Raw genomic sequence first — 23,752 nt, 5'->3', positions numbered from 1 at the left:
CGAAGGGTCTTTCAATACTGTGGTGTAGCACTAGCTCTATTGCAGCGTGATCAACCCTTCCGCGGGCAACGTTGCAGACAGAGTAGGAAGGCTGATCCATGAGCGGCTGCTTCTGGGACGCGGGTCGGGGTCTTAATCAGCCTCGGCTGGGTCTACTGGGCGAGGGTGTATGATGTTCGACAGACCCGAAACACCTTACGACCCCAGTTAACATCACTGATGACGCGTCCCAGCGCATGCTGTAGTATGTATTTTAAACAACATACTTGTGCCTAATGTGACACATTTCCAGACAGTGTATATTCTGACCCCACCTGGGCCTACATACCGGAGAGTGTGTATATTCTGACCTCTCTTTTGGCTATAAACCGGGGAGTGTGTATATTCTGACCCCAGTTATGGCTATAAACCAGAGTGTGTATATTCTGACCTCGTGTATGGCTATATACCAGAGAGTGTGTATATTCTGACCTCACTTAAGGCTATAAACCAGAGAGTGTGTATATTCTGACCTCACTTAAGGCTATATACCAGAGAGTGTGTATATTCTGACCTGACTTTTGGCTATAAACCAGAGAGTGTGTATATTCTGACCTCTCTTTTGGCTATAAACCGGGGAGTGTGTATATTCTGACCTCACTTAAGGCTATAAACCAGAGAGTGTGTATATTCTGACCTCTCTTTTGGCTATAAACCGGGGAGTGTGTATATTCTGACCCCAGTTATGGCTATAAACCAGAGTGTGTATATTCTGACCTTGTGTATGGCTATATACCAGAGAGTGTGTATATTCTGACCTCACTTAAGGCTATAAACCAGAGAGTGTGTATATTCTGACCTCACTTAAGGCTATAAACCAGAGAGTGTGTATATTCTGACCTGACTTTTGGCTATAAACCAGAGAGTGTGTATATTCTGACCTCACTTAAGGCTATATACCAGAGAGTGTGTATATTCTGACCTCACTTAAGGCTATAAACCAGAGAGTGTGTATATTCTGACCTGACTTTTGGCTATAAACCAGAGAGTGTGTATATTCTGACCTCACTTAAGGCTATAAACCAGAGAGTGTGTATATTCTGACCTCGCTTCTGGCTATAAACCAGAGAGTGTGTATATTCTGACCTCACTTAAGGCTATATACCAGAGAGTGTGTATATTCTGACCTCACTCAAGGCTATATACCAGAGAGTGTGTATATTCTGACCTCATGTATGGCTATATACCAGAGAGTGTGTATATTCTGACCTCACTTAAGGCTATAAACCAGAGAGTGTGTATATTCTGACCTCACTTAAGGCTATATACCAGAGAGTGTGTATATTCTGACCTAACTTAAGGCTATATACCAGAGAGTGTGTATATTCTGACCTCGCTTCTGGCTATAAACCAGAGAGTGTGTATATTCTGACCTCACTTAAGGCTATATACCAGAGAGTGTGTATATTCTGACCTAACTTAAGGCTATATACCAGAGAGTGTGTATATTCTGACCTCGCTTCTGGCTATATACCAGAGAGTGTGTATATTCTGGCCTCACTTAAGGCTATAAACCGGGGAGTGTGTATATTCCGACCCTAGTTAAGCCTATATACCAGACAAGTCCCCAGGAGTTGGCTTCTTGTCTGGTAAGGGAACTTACTTCATCTGATTGATAATTTGAAGTGATATCTTTGTTCATGTCCACTCCAGGAAACTGCCTGATTTTTGTCAGTGCTGTACAACCTTCAGAAAGGGTGGGCCCCACAAAACATGTCCACGTCAGGTTTGGAAAGTGATCCCCACAATGTACCACTTCCAAGTATGTGTGTGTGTGTGTGTGTGTGAGCAGACGAGAGGGCAGAGGTAGTGCGAAATGATAAAACATGTCTCAGCATTGTTTTTCCCCTCTTATGTAAACAAACATGTAATGGGCTATAATTATTGAGGTAAGACAAATGATTGGGGCCATGTCCATACAGTATATCACCATAAGTCAATTCATTGATTATTGTGACAGTCTAGCAGTAGTATCAACAGTACTAACAGTCATAAAGGCCGTCATAAACGTCATAAAGGCAGCGGAGCGCACCACCCGCTCCACCTTGCCCCGCCTGGAGGACATTTACCTTAAACGTTGCAGAGCCAAGGCGACAAAGATAATGAAGGACAGCTCCCATCCAGGCCACCACTTGTTTGAGAGGTTGCGGTCTGGGAGGAGAATGAGACACCTAGCAGCTAGGACTGAGAGAATGAAGAATAGCTTCTTCCCTCAGGCCATTAGGGCCCTTGATACCCACAAATAGATGGTTGTGTATGTATGTATGTATATGTATATATATATGTATATATATATGTGTATGTATGTATATATATATGATGCTGGTAATAATGATATATGGTTAGTATATAGTTATTATGGTTATACAGATTTATATTGTTATAGTATGAAATCAAGCACTTTAGATACTTTTGCACTTCTTTTGGTATTGTAGTGCATTATGTTTATTGCTGCTATGTATATATATATTTTTTTTCTTCTTCTTCTACTGCCTATCAAATTATTGGGGGATTTCGGTGCTATTGGGGGAACCCCCTACTCGGCTAGACTTGAATGCGCATGGTGAACTCTTAGCGTTTATCCAATTTTATCAATCCAAATTTTTTTTAATTCTTAATTTTAACTTCTTAACTTAGTATTGGTTCTTACTATATTTGACTGCACTATGTTTTTAACTTTTGACCGTATTATGTTGTCTTGTCTGTCTCTGCATGTGCATAGTCTTGGAGTGGCGGCGGCCCTAATTTCACTGCTCATTGCTTCTGTGATGCTGTATGTGACAATAAAAACCTTGAACCTTGAACCTTGAGTAATAGTAGCCTACTACTAGTTGCAGGCAGCATCACTGTTTAGCCACCAGATGGTGTCACGGAGCTCAGTCTGGTTCAGGATTTATAGTTCTTTAAAGTGAAGTAATATTATTTCCATAGATGCATAGAGATATATATTAAAATACTTCAATATGGTCAATTTTTACATTTAATGATCATGACTGATCCATAGATAAACTATAAACTGATAAATATACAATACTTTTAGCATACTGTGATGTAAGAAAACAAATATAGATGTCACATTAAGAGAAGAGGTTGACAGCAGACACATAGAAGTAGGCTACTTCATAATAGACTCGATATGAAAATAAACTTCAACTCAAATTGAAACAGTAGAAACACTAAACGCTGACAAGGTTTGTAAGGTTTGAATTGATCTTTCAAATGTAATTCTTTTAAACAGAGATGCAGAATGAAACTCCGTAGTATTACTTTAATCAGTGATGTGTGTATTATTATCGAGGTGTATTTGATGATGTTGGATGTAGGAGCAGCAGCTCACCTGTCGTAGTCAGAGCATTCGGGTACCAGACCTCAATGTTGGGTTTGCAGACTGCCTCCTTCTGAACCTTCCTCACGCTCAGCTCTGCACCATTGTTCCAGGTGTCTGCTTGCTTCATGCCCACTTCACCATAGCCGACAAATTTCCCCACAGTGCTGCTGAACCTGATGTACTCCATCTTGTTGTAATAGTGAGAGTAAATGTACTCTATGTCCTTCAGCTCAGTGGAGTTGAACACACAACGCTCCACTTGACATTCCATAAATCCATCTGGAGATCAAAGAGAACATTAAAATCAATCTTTCACAGATATAATATAATATGAACATTCAAACGGAAGAGTATTATATGAGCTAGTTACTGATCAGCTCCAGGTATTGATGATGTATTGATCCTACCTGCTCCATACAGACTGATGAAGAGGAGGGAGAAGAGCAGAACAGATGAAGCCATGTTCCTCTGATGAGTTCACTAAACTCTGACAGACTCCAACTGAGTCCTGCTAGAAAAACCAATGTAGGAGCTACACACTGGTCACATGACTAGCATCACCTGTTGCCAGGCAGACAGTCCAGCCTAAAGGCTGGTGGTGGCAGAGCCAGAGAGCATAATGGGAGAACTACATACACCCTTAATACTCATACACATAGGCTTAAAGCGGCATTTCCCAAACTATGGGTCGCGACCCAAAGTGGGTTGCTGACCCGAATTTGAAGAGAGGTGTTTTTCCACCGCGGTGAAGTTACTTTTAGGTTGGATATTCGACAGACATCGAGTGTCTGTCAAATCCAACCTAAACTGACTTAGCTCTCTCTCTATCCCGCTCGCTCGTTCCCTCCCTCCCACTACCACTACACATCCATGCATGGTGTCTATAGCTGCTGTCTGTGCCTGTTCGTGTTCTCTCTGGAGTATATCCAAGGCTTAAAGCCCAGTTCACACCAAAGATTCACGACCAGACTGGTTGAAACTACTTGCAACTACTTGTAACCAGCCGCTGCAACTTGATAAGCTGAATTTCTGGCGACGCCATCAGCCAGCTGGAGTCAAGATGACACGGGCCAGTTTACACGGCTGCAATTTTCCCTGCAAGATTTTTGTCTCGTTGTGAATTGTTGGTTTAAACTGGGCGCATGCGTCTGTGTACCAGACAGGGTTGTAGTCGAGTCACTATGTCTCGAGTCCGAGTCAAGTCCTCAGTGTTCAGTCCGAGTCGCCAAAGAACAGTCCGAGTCAAGTCCCCATTGCCCGAGTCCCAGTCCAACTCATCAAAGTTTCGTCTGCAGGCTTGAAGAACAGGCAGCAAACAGAAGTGCTCAGGTGGATATCAGGAGTGTGGAGTAGACCTTGAAGGTGCTCTTTAGTTGGAGGGACATCAAAATTGGAAAAAAAGACCAATAGACTTGAAAAATCAATTATTTGCTTTTTTTTTAATAAACATTTGTCATATATACTCCCTTAATATCATTTCAGTTAGTTTTACTTGAGAAGAAAAAGGGTTCTCCATGCATCATCCAGCAAAATGCAGCTGAACCACTCAGGTGCTTCTCAGTTTGAGGACAGCAAACCTCCAGGAAACAAAGGAGGGACTGGAGCACACTGATAGATTTGCAGCTTTTATCAGTGCAAACATCTCATCATCAGAGTCACGAGTGAGTTTCCTGGAAGTCTATTTTATTTCAGTGAAAAAAAATCCTCCACACCTAGTTTTAACTATAGTAACCTTGGTTCCAAGATTGGCTGCAGTACTCCACTCTGACACAGTCAAGGCGCAGACATACATGCACACACAGAAAATTCTACATTGAGGAGACGACAGGAACGGAGTGTCAAGTTGACCCAGCAAGACGCTGGCATCATTTATTTTCTCATCTTAAAAACCACATGGTGCCACAACATAATTTTAAAAACAGCCATTTGAAGGGATTAACTTTGTGACTAATCAGCCCAAACTGCATGCCCAAGCATCTGCATGCCAGCGTACACTATTTAAAAAGGCACATTAGAATGTTATAATTTTATTATCTTATCTGTTTGTGTGTATTGCTTTTGTTCCGTGTATGTATTGTTATCCCTTGTGTATGTTTTTTTATCCCTTGTACATTTTTATTATATTGCTTTTTTTATTCCTGTTTTCTGTATTTATCTTGTAGTTTTTAGTTGTTTATGTCCCCGAGGACTGCGGCTGAAAATTAGCTTCGGCTATCCCCGGCACTTTTACCGTTGTCCCGTATGGATGATTCTGTACGTGTATAAGTGTCTTTTAATGTGCATTGTCCTGTCCAAATAAACAATAAAGTAAAGTAAAGTAAAGTAAAGTAAAGTAAAGTAGAAACTACAAACATGCAGATGTAAAAAACCTTGTAAAAAATGCAAAAGCACACACGGTTAATTACACAAAGCTCACAACGTTAAATTCACAAAGCACACAATTTTAAATTCACAACACAAATTATATGAACACCCCCCCAAACTGAAGCCATGAAATGCAGGTGTCCACCCGCTATGCCGACCACTCGCAATGCCGACCTTAGGTTTAGGCGTGGGGGGTGGGAGAGGTTAGGTTTTGGGTTAGGGTCTGGGGGAGGTTAGGTTTAGGCGTGGGGGTGGGAGAGGTTAGGTTTTGGGTTAGGGTCTGGGGGAGGTTAGGTTTAGGCATGGTAGCTGGGAGAGGGGAGGTCGGAACAGCGAGAGGTCGGAACAGCGACATGGAACCGAAATGCAGTGACAGTCAGAACTTGTGCACGTATACTCCCTATGCATGATTTAGTTTATAGCATCACTCTTCTCTATTAACACCTATCATATCTCAACTGACCTCCACTATTATTGTTGTTGTTGTTGTTGTCGTCATCGTCGTCATGTCTGTTACATGTTAAGCCCCTTCATTCACTTACACACACAGCATCACAACATGTCTGTTACTCGAAATTATAATATGGACATTTTCTCACCATACATCTGTTTATTATTGCAGAACCAAACAAGTCACATCCTTCACTCCCATGCATGCATGCAGCTGTAGCTGTTATTTTGTCCTTTATTTAACACACTCCAAGGCCTATGATATATGAACATATTTGGGATAATAATATATATTTAAAAAAAGAAGCGAAAAAGAAGCAATTAGTCTATAGCAGTATACATTAACCACATCACAGTGTCCCATCCATGCCATGAGCAAAAAGGCGGTCCCATGCCCTATAGCTAGACGTGTTCATGATATTATTTCTAACATGAATTCTATGCTTTTTTTTATTTGGAAAGGCTGTACTTTTCCATAATCTGAGCATCATTCAGGCAGCCGTGACCACGCCTACTTGTAACAAAAGTATGCATAATAAATGCATTGATTGACTGTTCACTAAATCTAGAAAGCTTTATTATTGTAATGTTAAACAGTGACAATGTAAATATTCATTACTTAAAAGAATATACAGATAGAAGGTTTAATTTATTTAATCAGGACAGATCCACACAGCAGAGAGAAGTTTAAAGCAGTAGGACAGAAAGCAGTCTATTAACCGCTGCAGCTCCTTCAGCCCGCCTCACATCATCATAACTGATCAGTTGCATTCATTTCCTTTGATGAGGAAGAAGGTTCCTGTGGCCACGCCCAACACAGCCACGGTCAGACCCACTCCACAAAACACTGCAGGTCCGATCCCTGGCAGCTCCTGCTCCACATCTGAGGAGGAACCAAACGCATCAACACACATGAACACACACACAGGAACACATCAAGTTTTGTTTGGCTGGTTAGCTGTACGCCACTTTTGGTTGGTGTTAGCTAAAGTAGTTTTGGTTGGTGTTAGCTAACAGTATTTTTTGTTGGTGCTAGGTAACTGTAGTTTTTGTTGGTGTTAGCTAACTGCCATTTTGGTTTGGTGTCACCGAACTGTAGTTTTGGTTGGTGTTAGCTAACTGTAGTTTTGGTTGGTGTTAGCTAACTCTAGTGCTGGTTGGTGTTAGCTAAGTGTAGTTTTGGTTGGTGTTAGCTAACTGTAGTTCTGGTTGGTGCTAGCTCACTGTAGTTCTGGTTGGTGTTAGCTAACTGTAGTTCTGGTTGGTGTTAGCTAACTGTAGTTCTGGTTGGTGCTAGCTCACTGTAGTTCTGGTTGGTGTTAGCTAACTGTAGTTCTGGTTGGTGTTAGCTAACTGTAGTTCTGATTGGTGTTAGCTAACAGATAAAGGTGCATCACCCCAGAATCGGGTCCGCGGCCGGCTCAAGGCTCGGTGCTCCACACTACAGCTGTAGGTGTCTCCAAGCTGGGGGATGAACCTCAGCCTGGAGACCTGGTTGAAGGTGAAGTCTTTGTTGGGGTAAGGGGTGTTGAGGCTGGTTCCTTCAGTCACGTTCTGGTCGTTCCTGGTCCAGTAGACCTTGACGGGAGCGGGGAAGAACCCGCTCACATGGCAGATGAGGTGGTTCTCCACTCCGAGCTCCACATCATCTTTGGTGTAGATGGAGCTGTGAGGAGCATCTGCACAACAACACAATGTACACCATGTAAACACCCGTTCAATTAATATCAATCCCACTTTCCATCTCTCAGTAGCATTAGGCCTAAATATATTTTATTCCTCAGTTCTGTCTTTTAAAAGAAGGGCTTTTATTTTTCACGAGCACTTAATATATTTTTCACAGTAACATTAAACACTACCAAAACAATGATTTCATACAGGTTCTCATCTCTCAAAAGTATTAAATATTTTTTTTACTAAATTTGACAATGGACAGTGGACCCTATCTTGGTACAGGCGCTATCCGCTTTTTGCGCTTGTGCACCTGTTTGCATGCCTTAACGCCTGCCTTATGCTCTCGTCCCTGCCGGGATGATAGCAGTACGCCATGTAGCCTACAAGTGTCCAGGTGTTATGCCGAGTTTTGCACCGCAGCCCGGCCGCCGCCAAACGCATCCCCACCTCACGTATGTAATGATTTATACAGAAACGTAACTGTTAAAAATGATATAATTGTCTAGGTAGACGTCACCTCCCTGTTTTTAAAGTTAAAACAACCCGGAAATATGGTGGGGATGCAATTCTCGGCGGGGATAAGTAACTCAGCCCAACAATGGGTGCAAGCGCAAATTGGAGGTGTGCCAAGTCATTTATGCACGGCGCAAATGGTATTTGGGCGTTGTTAACCAGCAGAATTATTCACAGGTGTTCCCTGGCAATGCCTAGGCATTACATCAATCAAACCAATCAGATTCCGTCTCACAGTCCCTGTAATACAGTTTGCAGGAGCCATGCAATATACGCTGTAATTCTCCCCATGCGTAATTTGGATAGGCCTATCTCCATTGACTGTATATATTATCCCTATCTCACAACATCATCACATCTTATACCTGTTAAAAACATCTATGATTTGATGCAATTCGGCATCTTTTGTTGACTGGAAATAACGTGTGTGTGTGTGTGTGTGTGTGTGTGTGTGTGGGGGGGGGGGGGGGGGGGGTACAAAAGAAAATATGGGGAGGATTTAGAGTGGACTCAGTTAAAACTCAGCGAAACAGTGAGAGCTGCCGTGCCGAGGACAGAGAGAGATGGAAAGAGCTTGTCGACAGATCGTCTTGTGCCCCAACGACCCCCCCGGGTTATGGGATAGGTAAGGTGCATTGCAAGTAGGCTACAATGTCCAAGTTTCCTCAATTAATTTGGCATTAACCCCTCTTTGTGATGTGATAGAAGTTTATCAGTGAATTATGGTTGATTGCCTCACTGAATAATCTGCTGGTTACCCAATTTTAGCAGCAGAATTTGATGTCCTGGCGTTGCATGTTTGTGCGTAATGACTTATCCAAAAGGAATTCCTCTGCAGCGCAGAGATTATGGTGCACTTCAGCGCAGCGGGGTATTTTTGCACTTAAGAGGTGCTTTTCAAAGCTCTTAGCACAAAGTAATTGCACGCAAAATTACCGCGTTTGCGATGATAGGGCCCAATGTCTGATGGATACGTCCTTATTGCCTTTTGAACAACTCCAAGAAAAATACAACCTCCACATACAATACATCAGCTTTTCAGATACCTCAAGGTTCGAGATTTCATAATAACCCAAACAACTATGTTCAATATACCAATGCTACTGCATCAGAGGTGGAGCGGTTACTTCTCCTACATCCAACTAAAACATCTATAACCCATTTCTATAATGTTAAATGTTAAAGATATCGAACAGCCATGGAAAAATGAACTTGGTTTCAATATTGATGAGGATGAATGGTTTAGATATCAGTGTGTAACCCTGCTAGACTGCTGCAGTTCAAATTTCTGCACCGTTTGCTAATTTCTCCTAACAGAAGACACAAAATGAACCCAAAGCTTTCACCTCTGTGCCTAAAATGTAAGATCTCAGTAGGGACCTACACTCATTGTGTTTGGTCCTGTCCTAAAATCCAAGCATACTGGGCAGATATTTTACATGACATGGGAAAATATTTTATATTTTAACCCTCTTTCTTTACTCTTTGTCATCCGAGTCAAGATATACTTGTTGTTAGTAGTTCTAGCAGACGACTTATGTCATCTTGGCATGCAGCAAGGGGGGGAAAATGCTGTCATCGATAAATGACAAGCCTCCCACTAAAACAAACTGGCACAAGATAGTTATAGAATGCTTTACTCTTGAATAACTGACCTGTCTACTTCACTCTTCTAAAGTACAGTTTACAAAAATATGGTCACCATATCTTAACTTCTCCAATTCCACGGTGGCCTCAACACTTTCAAGTATTCTCCGTGACTAACCAAATGTGTAACCCCCCCCTCCATTTCTTTACTAATTTATTTTGTAATTTGGTATCTTGCTCATTGACTGATTCTTTTTATGTAAGGAAATGGTTTATTCTTGATATATGTCTAACTGTCATTGATTGTGATTGTGTGACTGTGTGATTGACTGATTGTGTAGACCAATGTTGTACTGAGCAATTTGTTTTTGTTATTGTTTTTGTTTAAAAATAGAACAAAACTCAATAAACATACTTGTGACAAAAATCTTACATTACAATATGGTCAAAGTATTGTATATGTATTACATTAATGTAAAACACCTGGCTGCAGTCATTCCTTATCTGTATTTAAATTGTTAAACAGTATTAAATCAAACTTTATCATCTTTCCTTACCGAGCTGCAGAGGAAGGTTCTTGAATTTTCGTTGATCTATTTTCAGGTTCCGTCTGCAGATCTCCTGATTAGTCACAGCTAGTTCATAACCTCCTGGCATGCTCACAGGATCTCCAAACTTGGGCTGAGAGTCCACTCCTTTCTTGTTGATGAAGTCTGCGTGCCATGCCTCTTCACCATCCATTCCATACATCCGCTCTCCATCAGTGTCTGAACAGCCACTGATAGCAATACCCTCATGTACAGCTGAGAGGAAACAAGATGAAAAACACACCTCAAAATTCTTCACATCCAGAATCACAGAATGAACGTATGTTTCACATCCTGCTGCCAAATGTTATCCAGTTGCGTTGGTATGATTTGTCTGCTTATTGTTTTGTTTATATATATATTAAAACCATTGGATAACTAATAAGAGTACCCTCTCTCCTCCAAAGTAAAGCAGAACATTTTAAATGTCTCACTGACACTAAATCTCTCTCTGGAGCTAAACCCAAAAGATTTTCACATCAACATGAAATCTTGGAGGTGTAATGTGACTGAATGTGTCTACTTACTGTCTGCTGTGACACCAAGGAGACATGAGAGGAAGAGGAGGGTCTGTGAGCTCTTCATCTTCACAACACAACAGCACCGTGTTGACTTCACACTGACTACTGCAAACTAAAGCAAACACAAGGAAGAGTGTTATCTTAAACACAGCTCCACCAATCACATTACAGCTGACACTTGCATCATCAGTTTCCAGGTAAACACAGTTGGAAATTGCTGAGAAATGAAGTGATGATGGAGGAGAAGAGTTTACTCTGTACTTTATTACACTCACATAATAACACAATAATAATAACTTTATTCATAACTCTTTTCAAAGTTTTTTCAAAATGCTTCACAGACCAGGAGGTAAAACAGAGGGAATAAACCGAACAGAAACACAAAGAGAAATAACAAGTCATAACAATAGAACTGTCTGTCTGTCTGTCTGTCTGTCTGTCTGTCTGTCTGTCTGTCTGTCTGTCTGTGTCTGTGTCTGTGTCTGTGTGTGTGTGTGTGTGTGTGTGTGTGTGTCTGTCTGTCTGTCTGTCTGTGTCTGTGTGGCAGTTGGGTGTGTGAGAGTCCTTGGTGAGAATGATTGCTGCTGCTGGTTTTACAGCCTTTTCTTGTTTGCTTGTTTCTTGTTTGTCTTTAGTTTCATTTTCAGTTAACTCATTGAGTGCCAGCCACTTTTGGGGAACGGACGCTCCCAGTGCCAGAGTTTCAGAGCGTTTTCAGTGATTTCTCGAGGCCCACAGAATATTGTGTGATATTACTATGTAAACACCGAACACGCCCAAAGAACGATGAGACTCTTCTATCATCAGCAAAAAAAAGTTTATTGATATCATTTTCCGTTCTTTAGTTATCAGCCGGAGAAGATAGGTTGATTTCACCAAAAACAGACGTTTCCATCTAGAAGCTGAGATAATCAGCCTTTTGTGAAATGAAGCATTTCAAGCAAATCACTGACTCTGAAGCTAATATTTTCTGACCTGAAACATCTGAACAGTAATTTCCTTCAATAAACAGCACCCCCACCCCCCTCAACTCCAAACTCCTCCTCCGTGGGAGTGTCTCTGGTGGCTCTGCTCGCTCTAGCTGCTGCGTGTGTCAGGCGAGTCTCTCCTGCCTGCTATGGCAGGCTCTGCTGCCTGCGGATCCACGTTCGGATGGCGGCCGCTCGTCGGGGGAGTCTGGATCGGGCTCGCTGAGTTCGTCTGCATTTCTGGGGTTTCAGTTGTGAGCTGGGATGAAGCTGCGTCCGATTCTAGGCTTTCTGCTGCGCGTTTCAAAGTGCGCTGCACCCAGTCTATTTTCGGAGCGCTCCGCCTTGTGCGCCGGCTCCCAGCGCGACACCGAAAAGCCAAACCATTCTCATGAGAATGGTTTGGCTTTGCTTTTCTTTTCTGGTGGCTAATCGTGTGGAGAAACTATCGCAGCAGAGACAGAGGGGCTCAGTTGTGGGAGCGGATTGACTGCTGTTCGCAGCTAACGTTAGCTCCAGCCAGAGCAATCTGTGCCGCTCTGGCTCATGCATCGGTTTCTCTTTCATCACAGCTTTTTCTGCTGTTTTTCCTCAACTTTCTCTAATCTGGAGAGCACTGTCGCCACCTAATGGGTCCGTAAAATAGGTTATACACCTTCAATAGCTACAATATTTTTACAGGAGATGCATGAGGCTTTGGTCCACGTCCCACCGTCAAAAAACGCATTTGACGCCGATCGACGTCATTGGCACTCAACGTTACTATTTGATTTGACGCCGATCGACGTCATTGGCACTCAATGAGTTAATGTCACTGCACACTCACTCACACATTGAAATACTTTTATTTGGATCCAAAGTAGGGCAAATATTAGAGATCCAAATCTTTTGGAAGAAGGTTGCAGTACAGTACAGTACAGTACAGTACAGTGTATAGAAGCAGACACTGCATGCATGTGCTTGTAAACACAGGAGAAATAGTATAGCGGGATGGTAGCTTAATAATATATATATTATAATGGATAGAAGCAGACATACCGGTATGTAAACATGTTTAGCACACAAGGGTATACAAATCATCATCTTCCACACACACACACACACACACACACACACACACACACACACACACACACACACACACACACACACACACAGTGAGTGTGATCTATCTACTGTATTTTCTCATGTTTTCCTGTCTCACTATGTTGCACTGTTGTTTTTGTGCACACCTTCATAATGGTGTCTGGTGGTCTTGTTTTCATTCATTCATTTCACTTGATATGTTCTGGAAGTTATAGCTGGAGTATAGCTTGTGATTGCTATATTTAATATTGTGCTAGACTCATATTGCTATTCTAGTTTTACTTTGTTTCGAACTCAAGCTCTCACTAGTGCCTAAAACGCTGCAATGCAGCCCTATGGAAGACTGTCATTTTGCTCCAAAATTACTTATCATTAAAACCTGACCACCCACCCGTAGGTGGCGTGGTACCCCCTGGGGCTGACACGGATCCACGTGACTACGTCACGTCCTGTCAGCCCAGGGATAATCACTTTCCGTTTCTTCCACCCGCTGAAGAAGACGTGTTCTAAAAGCTCCGCGGTTAACTTTGAGTTAGCTCTTTTACATAGCTTAGATACTAGGCTCATTCCGGCTGATTTGCCCACCTCAAGAGGTTGCGTGGACGGGATAAAGCAGGCTTCGGGGACCCGACCCTGTACCCTTCACCCTGCGGCGTCGGAAAACAAGTCATCTTAAGCTAAGAGTATCTTCCTTAGTTAACTGTTGTTTAGCTGCCGCCGTGCAGCTCTTGTGAACGTTTTCCCCGGCTGGGGTAACGTTGTGTTAGGCTTGGGCGCTGACTCAGGTCTGCACTCAAAACTCTTAGCTAGGTTGCATACGTGCAGAATAGCTTGTACCGTTAGCACTAGAACAACGGGCTAATTAGCACAGTTGTCACAGATAGCTAGCTTTGCATCCGTGCGGTTGCTTCTGTTTGCTAGGTACTTTAGGCGCCAGCTACTAGCGTTAGAGCGCGCGCGTTACTCCGGCTGGAGTAACGTTAGATAGTTAGCTAGCTAAGTGTCTCGTGCAGCTAGCAGCTAGCTTGTAGCACGCCGGCTTTAGAGCGCGCGCGTTAGATAGTTAGCTAGTTTGCTCAGTGCAGCTAGCTTGGACTACCTTGTAGCACTCCAGCTATCTGGCTGCGTCCCCAGACAGGGTAACGCACCCGGGTTTGTGGCAGATAGCTAACGTGCACACGTGCAGTTAGTGTCTGTGTGCTAAGTATTTCGCGCCAGCTACCTCTGTGTAGGGCGCGCGTTAAGCGAGAGTAGTAGCTAGAAGCCATGCTCTTCAGTTAGCTAGATAGCTAGCTTGCTCCCATGCAAGCTTGCACGGTAACCCCGTTATTCCTGTTAGCAGAGAGAGGGGGGGAACAGCTAGGTGCTGTATTAGCTGTGAGGCTACGCTGGCCGGTTACGACCGGCACAATTAATTTAATGTGTGCATGCCTAAGGGCAGGAGCACGCCGCACAGGCGTTGCTGGGACCTACATAAATGTAGTGTAGCTTTACTGGCGTCGGCCCCGAAAGGGGGCACTCTGAGATATTAGCTGGGCAATTACGCTAGCTAGGTGAGCTCGCCCCGCACGTTGGGTGGGCCGCTTCTCTCAGTACTTACGCCATCTTAGCCAGCTTGCTTGTCTGCTAAGTGTTGCTTGCCTCGTGCAAATAGCATCTACTAGATTGTAACTCCCTCTGAGGAGTTTCTTCTGAGATTGACTAGCTTCGCGGGCCGCTGGCCTCTGCTTGCGGTCACGCTTGCTTCCCCGTGTTACTCAGGGTAGAGACTCGCTGCACCGGCTTGTGCGCAGGCTTGTGTTAGCGCACGCTTGTCTCTCAGTGCTTATGCTAGCTTAGCTAGTGGCTTCCACGCCTGTTCTCTCGGGTTAACAGGTTGTGGGTATTGGTGCCTCCCCTTCGGGATGGGCTATTGCCGCTTACGTTACCATTGCACGCGCACGTTCGCTAGCCTCCGGGTTGCTTACTGTCTAGCCTGTGCTTCTTGCTAGCCTGCTAGCTTGCTTAAGCAGTAATCCCGCTAATAGGGTGCGCACTGCGGGAGCCTGCTATTAGTGATTAGCTTCCTGCTTCCTCTTGCTACAGAGCAGGGAAAGTCAGGGAGGGGATGGGCCGTGTGTAAAACTACTTTGGCCGAGTATGAATCGGCACGTTAAGTGCGTGTTCTGCCTGGGGCACGAGCACGCTGCACAGGCGCCTTGAACCCTCGGTCTTGTCCGCAGCTAAGCTCTTGAGAGCGGACCAAGGTCCGCTCTCAAAGGAGTTTGAAAGCTAGCTTGCCTTGCATACGTGCATATAGCAATATTTAGTACTGTTTAGCACAGAACGATAGTATTTGCAGATAGCTGGCGTGCACCCGTGCAGTTAGTATCTGTGTGCTAAGTACATTGGGTGCGAGCTACCTCCGCTACAATAGACGTACCGCTCCTTGCTGGCGCTTCGCGTCCAGCAGGGCTTACAGCTCGCCAAGGTCTGGGCTCAGTGCCAGCCTTTGGCTTGTAGCTCTAAGGACAAGCCCACCGCCCTTGGTGCCCAAGGCCCGGGGTGGTTGGGAGCTCTCCATGGGTCGCACTCCCTTGTTGGGGCGCCCCCTGCAAGTGCAGGGAGCCTGGCAGGGGGCACAGCGCACCTTGGTCCATGGCCACGGCCTGGCCTCGGTTGGCAGCGCCCAGGTCAAGCCCACCGGTTGGCTCACCAAGGCTGGGCTTAGTTCCAGCCTGCGGCTTGTAGCTTTAGACCCACCGTCCTCAGTGCCCAAGGCCCGAGTTCGGTCGGGAGCTCGCCCAGGGTCTCATACCCATCATCTAGGCTCGCCTTGGTCCATGGCTACGGCCTGGCCTCGGCTAGAGGCTCCTAGGACAGCCCACCATCAATGGCACCGACGGCTCTTGCTGGTCGGGAGCTCGCCTGGGGGCCGCACTGTCGGACAAGTCCACGTGCGGCCGGTCTCGAGAAAGAACGTTACCTCCGCAGTCCCCCCAGGCTGCGAAAGGCGCACGGCAGGGGGCGGGGGGGGGGGGGGGGTTGCTTCGATACAACAGCGCGTCAGTAGGCGGAGCTTGCGTAAGAAGTTCTCCCCCAGCATGCACAGCTTCTATGGAACTGTCCATGCGGCGGGGGGGCGTAGCCTCTCACGTCCCACCCCCCCATCAGGGCACCGGATCAAAAGGTCCCGGTGCCCAGCAATATGCTCATGGCGGGTTCCGCTCCTTTGGCCACAAGAGACCATCTTGTCCAACAGGCTCGATGCCTGGGAGCATCTATGTTCCCCGTCCCCATTACGGCGCACCCTCCAGCGGTTCCCAAGGCAGATGTGCGCTTGGGTTTTCTACCACAGGTACTTATCGTGCCCAAGAAGGACGGCTCCATGCGTCCAAAATTGGACCTTCGGCGTCTCAACAAGACGCTGAGGAAGTCCCGTTCCGAATGCTCTCTTCCCCGCCTGTTCAACGAGTTGAGACAGGGGGATTTCTTACTTCCGGGGATCTGGAAGGTGCGTTCTTCCATGTCCACATGGTCAGGAGACACAGGAAATACCTGAGGTTCTCCTTCCTGGGGAAGGCTTACGAGTTCTGTGTCTTGCCATTCGGCATGTCTTTGAGCCCGCGAACCCTCACGGTGTGCGTGGAGGCAGCCTTGGCTCCCCTCCGCGTGAGGGGGATCCGCGTCTTCCTATATCTCGATGACGTTCTCTTAGCGGCCGACTCGAGGGTCCGTGCCGCGGAACATACCAAGGTGGTGACCGATCACCGGCAAACCTTAGGGTTTTTGGTGAACTGGCAGAAGAGTTGCCTCGTCCCAGCGCAGGCGGCGACCTTCCTGGGGCTCGAGCTATACTTCCTGCGAGCCTTTCGCCAGAGCGACAGGCTCGCACGGTTCGGACAGCAAGCCAAGGACGTTAGGTCTGTGCCCTCGGTGTCAGTGCATCAGTGCACAGTGATGTTGGGCCTGATGGCCTCAGCACTGCATGTGCTCCCGCTAGGGAGGCTACACATGCTCTCGTGGTCCAAATATGGTTCTCAGGCTCCGCCTGGACTCGGCCCTGGACCGTCATCGCAGGGTTCCTCTGACAGGTCAGGCCTGGCAGGCGCTGGCTATATGGGCGGACCCCCGTTACCTCTCGAGAGGTACTCGGTGGGGCCCTGTCCAGCTCAGGATGGTGATTCGCACAGACGCCTCCCTCTGGGGAGGGGGTGCGATTTGTGGGCATTTTTCGGCGAACGGCCGGTGGGAGGCTCAGGAGCTTCGCCACATAAACGTGCTAGAGCTGAAGGCGATTCGCCAGGCTCTGCTTCAGGACAAGCCCACCATCAATGGCGCCGTGGGCCCATTGTTGGTTGGGAGCTCTCTTGGGGACCGCACTGCCGGACAAGTCCGCGTGCGGCCAGACTCGAAAGAGAACGTTGCCTCCGCAGTCCCCCCAGCCTGCGGAGGTAACACTTTCAGCGGCTCACACATGGGCACCATGTGCTGATTCGCTCGGACAATAGGGCAGCGATCGCCCACCTGAACAAACAGGGCGGTGTGCGGTCGGGGGCGCTGAACCATAGCGGGGATTCACCTGTGGGTGTATCCCCGTCTCCTTTCAGTGTCAGCGGTCTATCTGCCGGGACGGCGGAGTTACGACCGGCCTGCTGTCTCGAGGCAATCCCCGTTATACGGAGTGGTGCCTCCACCCTCGGGTGATGGAACAGGTTTGGGCCAGGGTTGGTCGCGCCTGCGTCGATCTCTCGCATCGCGGCGCGCGACACACTGCCCACTGTGGTTCTCGATCCAGGAGGACAGCCCCCGTTAGGTCATGACGCGCTAAAACACGCGTGGCCGAGGGAGGGCTCTATGCGTTTCCCCCGACCCCCCCTGATCCATCAGGTGTTGGACAGGGTGAGGGAACAGCGCCTCCGGCTCGTTTTAGTCTGTTTGGCCCAGGCAGACATGGTTTGCGGACCTGGTCTCCCTGGCGCAAGATCCGCCCTGGGCATTGCCGGTACGGGCCGATCTCCTATCCCAGGCGGAGGGGGAGGTGTTCCACACCTCCCCAGGCAGGTGGAAGCTAGCGGTCTGGCTCCTGAACCGGACCAGTTGCTAGCCCAGGGCTTGCCTGATAATGTGGGATGCGCTATGCAGCAAGTAAGGGCGTGGATCCAGTGAACTGCAGTGTGCGACCAGTTCTCTGTTTCCTTCAGAGCCTGCTTGACGCGGGTCAGTCCCCGCAGTCGCTTAAGGTGTACGTAGCCGCGATTTCTGCTTGCCATATGGGAATTGAAGGGAGCCCCGTGGGGGCGTACCCTTTGGTCTTGCGCTTCATGAAGGGGGCGCGTAAACTGCGCCCGCCGTCGCGGTGCGTTTTTTTCCCAAATCAGACCTGGTTACGGTGCTGGACGGGCTAACGGGTCATCCGTTTGAGCCCTTGGACTCCGCCGATTTAAGGGTTCTGTCTTTAACTCATTGAATGCCATGGACGTCCTTCGACGTCCAATTAAATAGTGACGTAGAATGCCACGGACGTCCTTCGACGTCCAATGCGTTTTTTGACGGTGGGACGTCGATCAAAGCCTTCCGCAGCTCCTGTACAACTATAGTAGCTATTGGAGGTGTATAACCTATTTTACGGACTCATTAGGTGGCGACAGTGCTTGCTCGGTGCAGTCCAGATTAGAGACAGGTCCGAGAAACAGCCTAAAAGCCGTGGATCAAAGACAACCCGATGCATGCTCCCAGAGCCATTTGCTCTGTCGCGGGAGCTGACATTGGCTCCGAACAGGAGTCAATCCGCGCTCACAACTGAGCCCCTCTGTCCCTGTCTGTCTGTCTGTATGTCTGTATAGTTTCTCCACCCGATTAGCAGACAGGAAAGCAGCCCCTGACGCCAAACCATTCAGCAATCCGGGTTGGCTCTTCCCTGCTGTGGCGCTGAGAGCCGACAGCAGCACACAAACGCAGCACTCCGAAAATATAATGGTTGCGTGAGGCTGTGTGCAGTGTGGGGAGGAGTTTACGGGGGGAGGGGGGGAGGGGGGTGGTGCACGCAGGGCATCACACAACAACTACGTCACTACATCAGAAAATATTATCTTCAGACTCAGTGAATGTGCTTGAAATGCTGCATTTCACAAAAGGCGGATTATCTCAGCTAATAATTTGAAAAGCCTGAAAACGCTGAAAACAACCTATCTTCTCCGGCTCATAACTAAAGAACGGAAAATGGTATCAATAAACTTTTTTTTGCTGATGATACAATAGAGCCAGCTCGTTCTTGTGCGTGTTCGGTGTTTACATAGTAATATCACACAATATTCTGTGGGCCTCGAGAAATCACTGAAAACGCTCTGAAAACTCTGGCACTGGGAGCATCCGTTCTCCAAAAGTGGCTGGCACTGAATGAGTTAAAGACCGCGCTGCTGCTGGCCTTGTCGTCAGGAAAGAGAGTTGGTGACCTGATTGCCCTCTCGGTACAGCAGGCCTGTGTGGTTTTGGGAATGATGGGCGCAGGGTTACGTTGCGACCTAACCCGGCTTACCAACCTAAGAATATTAATGTCAGATTTAGGTCTCATAGACTTATCAGCATTCTGTCCCCCGCCGTTCAGTTAGAGACGGGTGAGGAGAGACGTTTGCTCATGCTGTGCCCCGTAAGGGCGCTCTCGGCCTATGTGGCCAGGACGCGTTCATTACGCATTACAGATCAGCTTTTTGATTGATTGATAACTTTATTGAATCAATAAATAGCAGGTATGTACAAGACAAACACACCATCAACATATTGCTCAAAAGGAATAAAACACAATAAAGCCCGAGGGCTTGTTTCCATTGTGGTCCTATGTGTGTGGGACAAGACGAGTGAATCTGTATGCAGGTATGAGCGCGTGTGTGCGCGGACAAGAACATACACAAACAGATGATAACATTTAACACTCAAATCAAAAATTCTAAAACCTTAAGTGAATGGTTAATTAGATACCTAATAAAAATGCATCAATCAATCAATAATAAGATAGAGACCAGCTCATATACTAAAAACAGGAACCTACCTAGGGATTTAAAAACCCCCGCCTATTCAGGGGACATAAGAAAAGGAAAATAAAAGGTTTAGGACCACATTTGGGAGCCAACCAGCCATTTTTTCAAGGCAAGCTTAACACGTTGAGTGCCATAGCCGAGATATCTCGTCTTACATAATCCAACGGTTAAGTGCCATAGACGAGCTATCTCGTCTTACATAAACATTTTTTTTTTGACGGTGGGACATCAATCAACCACTTTTACGTCTTCTATATCACTATCGGAGGAAGAGAATGTGTATAATCTATTTTACCGACCACTAAGTGGCGACAGTTCTCTCCCAAGACAGAGAAGCCACAGCCAGCCACAGCCAGAGCAGCCAGCCAGCGCGCTGGAGAAAGCCACAGTGTAATTTTCAAGGAAGCAGCTCGGCGAAAACTCCCTCGATCCCACACACACACACACACACACACACACACACACACACACGCGCGCGCGCGCGCACACACACACACTCGAGCACCCCCGCGCATAAATAAGACCAGAATCGCAAAAGCTTACTCAAACCTCAAGAAAGTTTTACAGTCCAGACGGCCGCGGAGAATCCTTCCCCCGCAGCACAGATGGAGGGAGGAGCCCGGAGACACACACACAGAACGGACAGAGATCCCCTCCCCCCAGAGCCGCGGAGCAACGCGCGAACACACACACACACACACACACACACACACACACACACACACACACACAATACAGTATACAGACTCGCCCAAAGGCACCCACAATCACAGGCAGGTGACTGTTCTGCTGAATTTCACAAAACTGCGATTATCTCAGCTTGCTGTCTCATACGCTAAAACCATGCTGTACTCAACGGCTAATATCTACATAACTACTAACTCTGCAAACTAACTCTTTTAGACAGAGAAAGCACACATTCTATTAGTTATTTTTAGATGATTGGTGTTCACGAAGTCTTAACAGAAAAGAATCCTCGGCTGTTGTAAAATGAGCCAGAATCCTCAAAAAAAAACCTGGCACAACTTACCTACAGGATTGAAAAAATGGCTGGCACTCAATGTGTTTAAAAGAGAACCTGTCTTAATACTCTCAGGGAGTTTGTTCCATAAAATAGCTGCTGAGTAGGAAAAGGTGCATTTACCCTTTAGGGTTTTAAATTTGGGGGGAACAATGTTGGAGGTGCTTCCTCTTGTGGAGTAGCCATGTACCTCACTGACTTTACAAAAGTAGTCAGCGAGGTAACGAAGGAGCCTCCTGTTTAAAAATCCTAAAAACCATGCACAATTTGATTTGGGAAACCCTCTCCTCCACTCTGAGACACCTGAGGCTATGGAAGTGGGAGGGGAGGAGATGGGCTCTGGGATGAAGCTTCAGAATAACCCGAATTAATTTATTCTGGGAGGTCTGAAACCTGTTTTTGAGTTTGATGGTGATTCCCGTGAACCAGGAGGAGCAAGCATAGTCAAAGTGACATTGAATCAGAGCATTTGCCAAGGTTTCAAGGGCGCTCTTGTCAATGAAAGAAGAAATTCTGGCTAGGAATTTGGTTCTTTGACTAACTTTGGAAATCACTTTTGAGGCCATGCTTTCTCCTGAAAGTTTGTTATCTAAAATGCAGCCAAGGTATGTAATCTCCTCCTTGGTGTTAACAACTACGTCACCAACCATGATTTTAAACTCGGGGGACTTTTTTAAATTAAAAAGCTGTTGGTTTGCTTTGGGCAAAGGGCCCAGCCAGGGCGGACCCCTTTCCAAGGATCGCTTATCACACTGGATAGTGGAGGCGATCGCGTTGGCATACTCTGCCGTGGGCAAGGTTCCCCCAGAGGGTATCAAGGCGCATTCTACGCGAGGTGTTGCGACATCCTCTGCGTTGTTGCGTGGTGTGTCGGTGGAGGACATGTGTGCCGTGGCCTCATGGTCCTCTCATCACACTTTTGTCAGGTACTACAGTCTCGACGTGTCCGGTTCGCAGTTCGCGCACGCGGTGCTGTCGGTGGCAAGAAAGTAGTATCGTTGCCACTCTATGTCATTCGGTTAGGCATAAACGTTGCCATATGGCCGTGGTTCACCGGTGCCTTTCGGGTCGCCCTTTGGGTGCTCCCGGCAGCAAGGTCGGTTGAATTGAGGCACTAGTGAGAGCTTGAGTTCGAAACGAAGTAAAACGTTAGGGTTGTGCTACAACCCGGGTTTTACGAGTGAGAACGAGAGCTCTCACTACCCAGCCTTGCTGTGTCGATGCGTCACGGGGTGCGTCGGATCTCAGCGGGCTGGAAGAAATTAGAGTGATTATCCCTGGGCTAACAGGACGTGACGTAGTCACGTGGATCCGTGTCAGCCCCAGGGGGTACCACGCCACCTACGGGTGGGTGGTCAGGTTTTAATGATAAGTAATTTTGGAGCAAAATGACAGTCTTCCATAGGGCTGCGTTGCAGCGTTTTAGGCACTAGTGAGAGCTCTCGTTCTCACTCGTAAAACCCGGGTTGTAGCACAACCCTAACGTTTTCTTTGCTGTATTATGCTGCCTTTACAGCCTTTTCTTGTTTGTCTTTAGTTTCATTTTCAGTCACTGCACTCTCTCTCTCTCACACACACACACACACACACACACACACACACAGTAATGTGCTGTGCATACCCCACACACACACTTTGAAATACATTTACTGTGCAATAACTGTTAATAACTCTTGTTTACATTGAACGGTAAATAACTGTACAGTATACATTATAATGTATCTGAGTCAGGATATAGGAGTGCTGCGTGGGTTCATAGGTTAATCAGTGTAGACAGGAAACAGGTAGGAGTGGGCTGGGCTGGATCAAATACTACAGAGGAAAATGTTGTCTCCTTTAGTAAATAGAAAAAGATGAATAATAAAAAGTGTCAATGGCGAAGTTTAAAAATGTCCCAGGCACACTGTTCCATTGAAGTTCAAAAGCCTTGTATGCTGTTGCTGTTGCTGTTGCTGTTTTAACTTTTCTATAGCCATGGACTAATAAAGGCTTTTGAAGTTCAACAGAACAGTGTACCTGTGGCATTTTTTAAAGTTCACCATTGACACGTTATATTATTTGTCTTTTTCTATTTACAAAAGGAGACAAAATTATATCCTCTAATATCTGTATGAGTCTTTGTTCCATCCTTATTTATATACACTGTAGACCCTTCCGAATCAGAATCACTTTGATTGCCTCATAGGTAATTAGATTACTATGAGGAATTTTACTTAGTGTAAGTATGCAGTATAGCGGTCACATCAATAGTCAGAAGACAAAAAATATAGAAAGATAAAAACACGAGAAAATCTAAGTTCAATATAATATACACAGGAATTAGAAGGAGCCGACTGATACATATGAATTTACAGTCCAAAAGGTGCACAATGAAGTTAAAGAGAATAATATAAAGTAAATTAATAGAGTAAAACATTCTGGTAAGAGAAGCAGCTCTTACTGTAACAGCTCTTAGCTTTCATATAAAATAGACATGTCAGGGTAATGGTGTGGTGTGAACCCAAAAGCAGGACAGCCGACACAGGAGCTTAACTTAAAGTAAAAAGTGTATTTAACAAGACAAGGGAAAACAAAGGCAAGAGCTCATGACAGACATAG

The 23,752-nt window shown here is 46.2% G+C and overlaps 2 protein-coding genes across 2 annotated transcripts in view; both read right to left on the bottom strand.

Moving 5' to 3' along the window:
• The window catches only part of LOC310781986 (H-2 class II histocompatibility antigen, E-S beta chain-like), a 61,654-nt gene extending 57,814 nt beyond the window's left edge, over window positions 1-3,840 (bottom strand). Inside the window, exons 1-2 of the mRNA XM_083642637.1 lie at window positions 3,775-3,840; window positions 3,377-3,646 (exon numbers count right to left, since the gene is read on the bottom strand). Of these exons, the coding sequence (XP_083498763.1) occupies window positions 3,377-3,646; window positions 3,775-3,829 (325 nt within the window). The 5' untranslated portion in view covers window positions 3,830-3,840. The remainder of the gene's footprint in view (window positions 1-3,376; window positions 3,647-3,774) is intronic.
• A 2,472-nt stretch (window positions 3,841-6,312) lies between these two features.
• Window positions 6,313-11,161, bottom strand: LOC310781987 (rano class II histocompatibility antigen, B alpha chain-like). Its single transcript, XM_083642638.1, has 4 exons — window positions 11,070-11,161; window positions 10,513-10,758; window positions 7,579-7,860; window positions 6,313-7,064 (listed from the first exon to the last, which is right to left on the bottom strand). The coding sequence occupies exons 1-4, from the start codon at window positions 11,125-11,127 to the stop codon at window positions 6,943-6,945; spliced, it is 708 nt and encodes a 235-aa protein (XP_083498764.1). The 5' UTR covers window positions 11,128-11,161; the 3' UTR covers window positions 6,313-6,942.
• Window positions 11,162-23,752: the final 12,591 nt, after the last annotated feature.

The sequence above is a fragment of the Poromitra crassiceps genome (genome assembly GCF_964638095.1).
Source record: "Poromitra crassiceps genome assembly, chromosome: 9".
Classification (NCBI taxonomy): Eukaryota; Metazoa; Chordata; class Actinopteri; order Beryciformes; family Melamphaidae; genus Poromitra; species Poromitra crassiceps.
The sequence above is the reverse complement of the archived record's forward strand: the minus strand, read 5'-3'. Positions and strand labels throughout refer to the sequence as shown.

Coding starts and splice junctions, on each gene's coding strand:
- LOC310781987 (XM_083642638.1), bottom strand. CDS start 11,127: ATGAAGAGCTCACAGACCCTCCTCTTCCTCTCATGTCTCCTTGGTGTC. Junction 7,861..10,512: donor GAACCTTCCTCTGCAGCTCG/GTAAGGAAAGAT, acceptor GTTGTTGTGCAG/ATGCTCCTCACAGCTCCATC. Junction 7,065..7,578: donor GCCGCGGACCCGATTCTGGG/GTGATGCACCTT, acceptor GTTCCTCCTCAG/ATGTGGAGCAGGAGCTGCCA.